Here is an 11729-nt window from a genome sequence, read left to right on the forward strand (position 1 = left end):
TATTAATATTTTATTTTCTTCTTTTGACCACTGCTGAGAACCAATCTAATGTTTTCAGAGAGCAAACTACAATAAACTCCCAGAAGTCTGAGTAGTAGAGGTCACTTCACAGGCCATTACTGCAAATGTGAAGTTAGAACTATTGTTTCCCCACATGTACCACTTTACATTTACATAAACCAAGTTTCACCTGCCATTTTATTCCCAAGTTTCATAAAGACTTTCTGAGATTCTTGACGACGGGCCATTGGCTTTACTATTTTGAATAACTTCACGTCATCAGTAAACTTCATAGCTCAATGTTCAAAGTCTTTCAAGGCTGTCCATGAATATGGTGAACACGTGAGGATTCATGCCAGGATTCTCTCATTTCTGCCATGGCTGGGATGTTTATTATGGAAGGTAAGCTACTTTACTACTTTTTTTTATTTCCTCAGCCCTCAAAATGCTTATTTTAGTTAAAAACCAGAGAATGAACACTGGCCATCACAGCATTTCATTCTGTTATTAAAGATGACAGGACAGAGGAATCCCTCGTGGTAATGTTAAAGTTTCCAGTATATCAATGACAGAATGAGAAGTACCACAAATCCCAAAAGTAATTTTGTTAAAAAGGAAAGCAAGCAGAGGAGAAATGGCACAAGAATTGGCTGATATCCTGGCAGATAGGAACACTATTACCATGAAAACTTTGCCATCCATCCTCCCATATGAATGACACAAAGTATGAGGGGCTGGTACACGCATCAGGTTCAGTGGAACTTGCGGATACAGTTGTTGAAAAGAAAAAGCATAACGGCATCTGCCTATTTATCATTCAGGTCATTCCAGTGCAGATTTGTCATCTGCTTTAAACGTATGTAGGGTGCTTGACAAGATGCAGAATGCAACAAAAACAAGTCAGGAATTTTCTAGTCTGCAAAATTTTATTAAGCAACAGCTGGACAACTCTTACAACTCCAAATCATCAAGGAAAAATAGGGCAATCAGTCCATCTCTCAATCGTGTAGACAGTAAAGAATTTGGACAAACCACATTTTTATAGGGAAACCAACAATGCTTTCTAGGCACCTCCTGCAAAATCTATTACACAAGATACATAAAAGGAGAGGCAAATCAGGGTATTTTTTAAAGTACAGTGGAAACCAGGTATACCATGGTATACTGAGGAGGAAAAAAAGAACAAAACTTGAGATTCCAAAAATATTATTTAAAAAATAGTATAGGTATGTGAAAGTACACAAGTTGTGTACCAAATTTTCAAAAGCCTTAAGAAAAACATGCTGGGCTTGCTAGCTTAAGAATGCATGCACCTGCATGGCTGTATGCTCATTAAATGAAAAAAAAAATAATTCCAAAATCATGTTCAAAGTTATAGTACCAAAATAATGCATTTATGAACAAATGCAACTCCCCTTCTTTTTCAGGAAACACTACAGTGCCTTTTCAATCAAATGCATCCCATGCTATTCCACAACACCATATATTTTATCTACAATAAACAACAAGATCTTGAACAGACATACCCTTCCCCAAACGCACAACACACAAAAAGAAAAAGCAGCAGCAAATGCAGAAATAGTGAAATGAAAGAAAACCAAAGGCAAAACATGTAGTGAGCAAACAAAACAAACAAACAGAAAATGAGGAAAGTTCTGAACAAACAGCTTGAAACCACCTAAATAGGAATGACAAGCTGAGCACTATTCCAATGAAATACTTGAAACTCAGGTGTCTACACACTGTTCAAAAAGGTTTCTCTTTTATCACTACCTTAATCTTAATCCATATTTTAAACCACCTACTTGGCCAGTAAGAAAAACATTCCACAAATAGACAACATCTGTCAGGATTCAGAATTGCTGAATCAGATCGTATTTTTTAAATTTGTAATAATACAGCTGGAGGGCAAGGACTGAGAATAAACTGTCAGGCTGTAACATCATACCATCTATTTTTTTCATTGAACGCTGAGAATAGGTAAGTATTTAGTGTTTTAATTTATATAGTTTTAAGTCTCACAAAGTCATGCTGTTTTGAACCTGCAGTCAGCTCTGGGCCAGCAAACCTGTGCACTTGCGTAGCACTCCACAACAATTTGCCTTGAAGCACAAATTTCTCATTATATATCCATTTGCAAATTCAAGAGTTGAAGGGCAAAACTTTTAATTTTCTTAGCAAGAATTGCTTCACTGAATCCTATTTCGTTCTTCTACTTGGTTAATTGCTTTTGTCTTAAAAATCTAATTTTCTAGTTGCAGCAACAATCAAACTGCCCAAAGACATTATCTCTTGATACATCTTCAGAGATTACCAGGCAACACACAAAGCTGAGTCTTTTAATCTTAAAACTTCTCTGCAGGATTTTTTTTTGAAGAAAATTAAATAAATATGAACGTAAAATAATTCATATAGCCCATAGTTCACAAGTAGTAATTATTCCTTTGAGAACGGTGCATGTAAATTCCAATTCTGCAAAGAGGACTTGTGGTGCCCAACTACAGACTGCTCCTGAGGGTAGCAGGACTCTAAATTGGTACTTGCCGACAGAGGACTGTGCTTACCTTGAAGGTGAAGGGAATTGAAAAAAACCCTGGTCTATCAGAATTTCTCCATTTTTGTCAGCAGTATGATAACATTTGCTCTCTTACACTGGGAAAACCATTACACCAATCTCTAAATAACTTAAACAGCTCGCTCTCCTGTGATGGAATCCTAGAAATGGGAATAAAAGGTAAAAGTCTGAATGACTACTTTGTGCACAGGGTTTTACTTCTAGTATTCTTCAGGGGGTTATACAGAGCTGTCAACGTAGTTGTTGGCTAATGCTTTATAATTTTCTTAAGTGGATATATGGGTCATGTAAGTCATTCTTGAATTACAATCACACACTAATGGGAAAGTACATTTTGGGTTGGATTCTACTCTCTTATGTGTCTTGGTGTAACTGTGTAGTGAGGCAAGAAGTTGGCCTTTGGTCAGCATGGCACGTGAGTGACTCATCTGTGACTAACCTCCAAGTCAGATTTACTGGTCTGGAATGGTTTAGGCTCTGCAGAAATGTGCAATTTCCCAACTGTTGCTCTACAAAACACATTCTTAAAAGCTAGTGAAAAATTACTCTCTCTCCCCTTTCTTTCAGTCAAATCTGTTCTTGCATGTGTTGCTGTCATCATTTGAGGATTTAAACTGTTTCTGACAGGTAACAGGGCACCAAGATAACACAGGGTCACACACATCAAGCTGCAAAAAGCAAATGCACAGAAATTGTCTGAGGTAACAACCAGGCAAGCTCCAAAATCTGTTTGGAATTTCTGAGAGGACGCTAAACAGACACATCAAGAAAAGCCTGGACCTATGCTTGGTCTAGGCTTGAGGCTTCAGCAAAGTCAGACATCTCTGTCTGACACCTGTACACCTTCATGCATCTTCATAAAAACAATGGAACAAAACTGGAGAGAGAAATGCGGACCTGTTTTACTTGTGGCTGCACCACAGAAGGTTTATCTATCTGAGATCAACCTGTGTACAGATTTACTACAACAGAACCAATATTCAGGCAGCCCACTGCACATATTACTTCTACCTCTGGAACTCAGTACAAAATTATTAATGTGGTAATTGCTTTTTTTCGCCTCTTTCACACCCCTCTCGTTATAGTTTCTTATGGTGTTGGGGAAACATGATAGTCTTGCTGTTTCAAGCTAAAATTTGCCACTGAATGCATGGTGCACTTCATACCAGACTTTAAGTATCAATTTTTAGACTCTGTTAGGAGCTATATTTTGAGGATAACAGCCATATTTTTTCAAAAGAATCAGATTTTCTGTTGCCTCCCTTTGCAATCCCAGTGGAGCAGATTCTGACTTCAAATGGCCACTATGGCCACTGGGTCTAGCTGGCACTGGGGCTTTCTCTGCCCTAAGCTGCTGCAACCCAAACCCTCAGGCAGCTGCACGCTGCTCTTGAAGCAGACCTAGAAGGACAAGTGGAGGAACACCAGGGCTCCACCAAGGCTCCAAGAGCACCGTGAAGAGGCAAAGCTGCTGCAGGCAGCATCAGAGCTCAGCTCCATCAGCTCCATGCAGCGCTGGCTCAGGTATCAGCAGCGCAACGGCTGTGCTGGAACCAGCTGAGCCCGGCTGAAGAAGGAGGGTTATGAGTCCGAACAGAGGAAAATGCATCTACTGCTACACTATTTCTTGTGCCTCAGCTAGATTATTCCAAGCTACTTTGCTTGGCACTGAATGATGCCATTGCCAAACCCTACCAAAACATGCAATGAACTTTTTACAAACTAAGCCTGTTATCGTTATGCCCTCTTTTATCACATAAGCCACCTTATTTCATATCTCAAGAAAAAGCACTGTACTAAAGAGACTGAAAGCAAATCAAGCCTTGTCTTTTTAAAACCACTCCCAACTGAAATACGTAGTTAGAAACACAGGAGGAAAACAGTGGAGAAGGACAGATTTCTGCAGGTCCCAAAGAAGTAATCTACACTCTCTGTGGTCTACACAGTCCTTCATAGCAAACTCACTGCATTCAGCTGCCAAAAAACTACTTGTGCCTGCCTACATTATGAAATTTTGCATACTATCCAGCAAAAAACAGGTTGTCCTACACGCATTTTTAACTTCTTGCACTAAAACATACTGCTTGCAAACAGTTACTTACAAAGATGTTCTTTAAATATAAATAAGAAAGTGTGTATAACTCACTGATACATAGTAATAAAATAATCCCTAAATCACTTATTACATTACGCAAGATAAATAATTTGTCTTTTGGACATTAACAGGAAATCTGCATTAAATTATCTTTAAAAAATACTCAAAACTTAAAAAAAAAACCAAAAAATAAACACAACAAAAAACCCCAACAAAAACCCCATAAAACGCCTAGACTGTCACAATTATTGCACAACTGAAAAAAAGCTTTGGAAAAACATACTTAACTACTGGAAATTACTGTATGTATAACAGAACTAGGTATTTATGAACACTTTGCTACATTCTTCCTAGAAGAACTTAGCTATCTATGGAAAACCTGGGTTTTACTAATGAAATACAAAACGTAACATCTTTCTTTTGGCTGAATGCAATAGTGACCTTCAGTATTTAAGTGATTATTGGGGGGGGGCTTTTAAATTTGTTTTCTATGTTGTATCTCAATGAAAAAGAAAACAACTGCCATTTTCACTTGTTCTTTGTATAATTTAGGATCCAGTTGCATACTCAGATATTTCCATAATTCCCATTCCTTTCATTAAAATTCTATATATTTGAGAGTATTTTCTCTCTCTAATACTGAGTATTCTGTACGCCATTAAAATCCTCAATTAAAGGGACTCAAATTCTTTTCACAATGATAAAATACTATTTTATCCTACAGCATTTTCTGACAAGTAAATGGGAAGGATGTTGGAAATTATTTATTTTCCTAATTTATTATAATTATTCTTTGTGATTTGCTGGGGCAGAAACCAGGTCTCCTCTTTGCCAAGCTCTTTGTAAGTGCCATCAGAAGGATGCAACCACGGCCTGGACCAATAAAACCAAATTACTACTTGTTGTATTGGCTTTCATTTCTTGGTTCTCCATTAGCATAAAACTGCTGATAACTGGAAAAGATTGGCAATGAACCAAGTGAGGAGGAATACTGTTCCCTGGAAGGTTAAAGAAACTGCACACAAAAGTCCTTTTCTTTAGATTAGATTTTGTTCAGAAAAAACATTCACATTGCTTCCACTTAATAAGAATTTTGGCTTAAAACCACAGGTGATGTTCCTTCCAGCTGAAGATTTCTAACATGTGACTCTGCGTGCAAGCCATGGTTTATGTCTTCTCTTAGGGTGGTCAGTGTGTGCCTATTATGATCTAATTAGGGTATAACTGGTTAGCACGGACCTTAGGGCAGGTGAGGACCATCATCGGCCAACTTTCCTCTTTGGGTATCGGAATCAGTGGACTGAGAATTCAACCCATAGTTTGTACAGCGTAAAACTCCATAAAGACAAAGGACTTAATAGTGCTTCCTCCGCAAAACTCCAAGGGAAATGCTTCCATTTACTGTAAAGGGACCAGAACCACATCCATTTTGGTTCCTCTGTTCCACACACTTTATACATACAGGTACTCAAAACTGCTGAATAAATCATGCATATGAGAATGAACACAAATAGGCCCAGACAACTGATGGAAATTCAACAAAATTAATTACTTAAAGCAAACAATGATCCACTAGATGCCAAGAGGAATGCTGTGCCTGACCACTCCCACACGCCAGCAGAAGCTGCTGAGCTTTGGGATAATACAGGCATGGTACCATCTACTTTCCCATTCCTTCCTTCCTACCTCTGCTTCCTCTCTCCAAGGAAACCATCTCTCAGGTGTTTTTTCTGGCCTCACCCTGCGGGACATTACCTATGGATGATCTGCCTTATCATCTCCCTTGGCAACTCTCTGAGACTTCTCTCTGCCATTACTCCTCTGTGCTGTACAGGTCTAGGTGGCTCAGCAGAGCAGAAGTTATAAGCTCACTGCATGTTGGTAACTTCTACTTCAGCAAGGTCTTATCTTATGTGATGTGTTCCTCTCAAATTAATCAAGTGCAACACACATCTGCCCTACCATTAGGATTTAAGAAAGCAAAGAGAAAATCACTCCTATTCATCTTAAGTTATACCGAGTTTTTCAAGTCAGAAGTTAAACTATGAATGAAAGACAAAGTAGCCATTGACACCTCAGCCAGCATATTATTCTCAGTGTGCCTTTCATTTCAAAAGAGTAATTTCTGAAGGAAATCCGCAGTTATGTTTTGTAATCTAATGTCCAAATAATTACATGAATAGTTTCAGGGTTTTGTGTTACTGGGGAAAGTACTTCCATATAAAAACATATTCTGTAGCAAAATACAGGCAAGGAGAGAGAAAGCAAATGAATATGTGCACAACACATGGACAACACAGAAACTGTTCTGTGCAAGCAATCCTTCTGAAATGCTCACCAGGTCTGCATGTTCACCAGAAAGAACCACAGTCATGCTACAGTTATTAAGCTTCCCTCTAAAACACTCCACGTAAACTTTGGCTTCCCACTCTTATCTGGAGTATTATCTTCTCAAAACAGTCACAAAGAATACTCAATGTGATAAAAGGGATGATTCTGTCCAATTTTTCCTTCCTCTTTCAACTCATTTGTTCTCCAGCCAGCCATGATGTTGTTTCCTGTAATAAAATTGCTTTCCTGATGAAATTGCTTCCTGTAATGCCTTGCTGTACTTCTGTCTCCTTCCTAACTCGAGCACTGATACGCTGTTGTAGAATTTGATTCATACTAATTGCTAAGAAGACTGAATACACTGGGCCTTCTCATTCACTTGAAAGACTCTGTTTATAAAGTGTAAACACATTTAAATGAGGAGCATGTACAGGTGTGGCCTCACAGGTACATCTCACACTGTACCTCTCCCAGCTACAGGCCAAATCGGAGAATACTGCTGATCAATATGAGCAAAGAAGCAACACTCATGATTATTTCCTCCTCTGTCTTCTGTCACCTACTGAAAGATGTTTATCCCCAATAACAGCACACAAAACAAGCAGACATCAATTTCTTTGATACGGTGGGTTTTTAAACCACTCACTGGTAACAATTGGTTTCTCTTCTGAATAATACATCATTATTTATAAATTAAACATTGACCTACATAAGCCTCCTTGGAACTTGTGGTGCTCAGTTATTATCAGAGATCAGAGAAGAAACATGTGTCTTCAAGTATTACAGCTTCTTTTTTTTCTTCTTTTCTTTTTTTTTTTTTGCTGCTATCACTGATGTAGTAGCAGTAGTGGTGGTGGTGGTGGTGGTAGTAGTACAAACTGGACCAGAAAAAAAGTTATGCTCCCTGTTTTGAAAAGAACAGCATGATATAAGGCAGTCTGTCAAAAAGAGCAGTATTTTTTAATCCCTCTATGAGCTTACATCAGCTACTGCAAACACAGCAGAATCACCACGACAAGCCAAAAGCCACACTTCTCCACGTAACACTGAATGGCTCTCAACCCTTCGCTCTTTCTGAGACCCAGCACAGTGCTTAAAAAGAAAAAAAAAAAACAAAACACCTGAAAACAAACAAACGAACAAACAAAACAGAAAACAGCCCCCCACCCTCCACCCCATGACTGATTAGAGTTAATGCCCTTCTGCTGGGCACCAAGAGACTTTTCCAGTTTTACTGCCGCCTTCACTCCCGGGCACCTCTGCACACCTAACACAGGCAGCCCTGGCATTTTCCGGTTTGGACTTTATGAGAAGGTTAACATTTTCCTCTCTCCAGTCTCTGCTTGTTCATTTGAGGCGTTGAGTCACATTAGCCAGAGCAACAGCAAAGGCTTGCACTGCAGAAAATGGATACTGAAAGTCCAAAATGTAAGCATTGCCATCAATCCTTCCAAACTGCATCACCTGGGAAGCAGGGGAAGAGAAGGAAGGAAAAAGAGCACAAGGTCAACAAAAGTGAACCACAGAAAAGGAAACAGAAGAATAAAAGAGAAATGTCTTTGCTCCTTTGTATGAACACCTCACCTCCTGAGTTCATATGAATGGGGCTGCTCACAGAATGGGGTACGAAGCCAAAGAAGGGTAAGAACACTGTGCTATTGATCTGCATAGAGCATTTGACTGCAATATTTAACTTTATAGAGTAAACTGAGCTTTAAAACACACTAGACTGTATACAACATTGGTGCGAGTAGATTGTCACCAATGACTTCAGCAGATGTGGGTTACACTATGTTTCCTGCAGAAAAATACCATTCTCTCCCTTGGAGAGATCCCATCATCAGGCCATCAGGAAAACAGATTTTGTTTTCAAAGAAAGGAGCTTTCAGGGAAGTGGAATAACCCATCTCCTGACTCTAGCACTTCAGAGCCGGAAAGCTGTGTGTTCTTGGCAGTTCTGTTTTCCTTTGCATAAACTTGACTAGCATATAATTACACCAAGAACGAATTAACGAAGGGGCAGTGGGAGCTGTTTGAAATGTAAAACAAGGCTACTCAGGTTGTTCATTGTTCTTCTGAAGGGAATATCTGAAGTTTGGCCTATTATTACTGGTTTTTCATTTGCTCCATCAAAAGCCCAGATTTGCTCTAAAGTTCCTTGAACTAGAATGGGGGCTCACTGTGCAAGCCAAGCCAGGCTTTGTTTCCCCGCTAAGAAAACCTATGGGCTGGGTGATTTTGCACAGGTGTCCACAGGCACATATCCACAGCCATTTAACTGAAGAAGTAAGGGGTGTAAGTGGCTGTGATCACTGCCTCTTTAGTGAGTTGTTGTTACAAACAAAACTAAGACACTACCACTGGTCATGCATGTTGGATATTTAGGACATCTAACTCAAAAGTTAAATTAGAGGGAGCTGAAATCCTGATGTCTTTGATCAGAAATGACTTACAGAGATGGGACAGATGGATGAGGAAATAAATATGTCTCCTGAGTCTCAGCCCAGTGTCCTGCTGATTGGTACCATTTAATTGCCTGGGTTTGGTGTGCTAACGCCCCACTTGGGCCAAGGTGAGAAAGCCTAAAATTAAATGTTTTTATTTTCTGAACTCTCCACAGACCTCTCTATCCATGAGCAGTTCAGGAGCACTTTGTTCTGGTGAAGGTCACTTCCTCCCTCCTCTAGCAGTAAGAACCAGCCCCAGACAGCTGGTAACCCACAAGGGAAGATTTTGGCATGGAGAGAACCTAACTGCCTGCCCATCGTCTCTGTGTCAGCTATCCGCTGCCTGGCAAACCTTTGTGAGCACCACAAGAAAGCAGTATTCATTCAGCTCCACAATGCTGAATTGCCATCCACAACCACCAATTGCAAATGCAGATACCGTTGGGAAGATCTGTTGTGTTTATTACAAAACCCACCCATCTTCAGTGGTGAGAGCCAGCAAGGCTAAAGGAGGTCCTAATTCCCATGACTGACTGGAGTAAGACCAAACATATTTTGTACATTTACTTTACAACTGAACTTCATCTTCCACCCTGAATTTATACCTTTGAAGGCTGGTTTTTATCAACCATGTGGCAAAGCTTTTTTTCACGGAACAGTTAACATAAGTGTGAGGCACTCAGCCATGTAAGAGGCAGAGCTTATCCCTGGCACGGCTTTTTCACCACCCATTCCCCACCCTGGCCCATGTGTGCTGCCTCCTCCTACCTGTCGTCCTTCCAGCTCTATCTGGAAGTTTTTTGCTGACTCCTGGGTCACCCGCCCTCCAAAGTCCAGCTGATAGACTTGTGTTGCCTCGTTCCACAGCGGCTGCTTGTTGGCCATCACGTACACAAAGCCCTGGCTGCCCAGCCTCCCATCCTCCTTCTCGCTGGCCTTCCGGCACTTGAATTCATCCAGCTCACTGGCTGTCCTCAAACTCCTTTTTGTTTTCCAACCCTTTTTGCTGCCCTGGCTCTGGTTCATCAGTTCATCTCCACTAATAAAAAGCTCTGGCTCACTCTCTGAACTGTCCTGAAACTCGTTGGTCTTGTTGAGCTTCTTGGACTTAAGCTGGTCTTTCTGGCTCTTGACCTTCTTCTTCTCCCTCCCCAGCCGAGGGCTGGATATTAGTGAATTAAAGTCAGTCAGTGTCCTTGCCTCCTTTTTGACCTTGCCCTCAGTGATAGCCTGCACGTTTCCTTCCTCAGCCCGACTGTCCAGGCGCTTCCGGCTCTTCTTGCTGAATTTATCCGTCCTTTGAGGAACGGGGCTTTCTGTCAAGGACAGCACCTCCTGGAAGGTGTCTGCTGTCTCCACCATTACCTCTGTGCCCACGTGGCCCTGCAGCTCTGCTGGCGGGGGAGACATCACTGGCTTCTCCACCATGAGCAGTGGCTTGGGGGGCAACGTGCCCTGGGGGTTCTGTACAGGTGGGCAGGCGCTGTAGGAGCTCCATGGGTGCAAGGCGATCGGTGGCAGCTGTAAACTAGAGCAGGCGCTACTTCCTGGATACATGGGTGGTAAGGGGCAATAGGAGAGGTTGGATGGATAACCTGGCTGAAGCACAACTGTGGGCTCCTGCTGTGCAAACTGTGTTGGGGCCAGAGCTTCTTTGGGGGAGCAGGGGGGCTGCATTCCCTGAAGGGAAGGGGCACTGTAGCTTCCTGGGTAAGGTACTCCAACCCCATAACTCGTTTGGAAAGTGGCAGTGGGACTGGTTGGAGACTTGGGGGAAACAAATGGCACTCGAGACATATCCAGATGTTGAGCCTGACCGATGATGAGAGGAGTAGGTTTTAGAGGGTTGGGCACTGAGCTCTGAGATGTCCTTTCCTGAGGAACCCATATCTCTTCACTCACCATAGGGTCCCACTGGTATGGTGGTGGCCGTTTTACACCAAGGGCAGCCTCTGTCAAGGACACAGGTACGTGCCGTACTGATTTCTCCACTGGACAGTGCTGAGAAAGGGCCTCATCCTCCGTGAAGGCAGAGTTGATATAATCTGCCCGGTCACGGGAATTGTCAGGTGGGCTCAGCAAGCTGTAGGAGGACTGGGAGGCCAGAGGTGAAGTACTGACAGAGTGAGCGATGACGGAGCTGTGCTGGGAGCCACTCCCCGTGCTCAGATCAGGTCTCATGCCACCAATACTGGCAGTGCTGCTACTAGCATTGGCACTTGTGATGTTGCCCACACCACCAGCGCTTGTGTTGCTGCTGCCAGCGCCGCTGCTGCATTGG

At 41.7% G+C, this 11729-nt stretch overlaps 1 protein-coding gene across 1 annotated transcript in view; it reads right to left on the minus strand.

The window, feature by feature from the left end:
* Window positions 1–7812: 7812 nt before the first annotated feature.
* Window positions 7813–11729, minus strand: part of LOC104544004 (tubby-related protein 4-like) — a gene marked incomplete at its 5' end in the record, with an annotated part of 4551 nt that continues 634 nt past the window's right edge. The window contains 2 exon segments of the mRNA XM_010188740.1: window positions 7813–8465; window positions 10217–11729. The exon segment at window positions 10217–11729 is cut by the window's right edge and continues 22 nt beyond it. Coding sequence (XP_010187042.1) covers window positions 8349–8465; window positions 10217–11729 — 1630 coding nt within the window.

Source organism: Mesitornis unicolor, unplaced genomic scaffold, assembly GCF_000695765.1.
Source record: "Mesitornis unicolor isolate BGI_N332 unplaced genomic scaffold, ASM69576v1 scaffold17237, whole genome shotgun sequence".
Lineage (NCBI taxonomy): Eukaryota > Metazoa > Chordata > Aves > Mesitornithiformes > Mesitornithidae > Mesitornis > Mesitornis unicolor.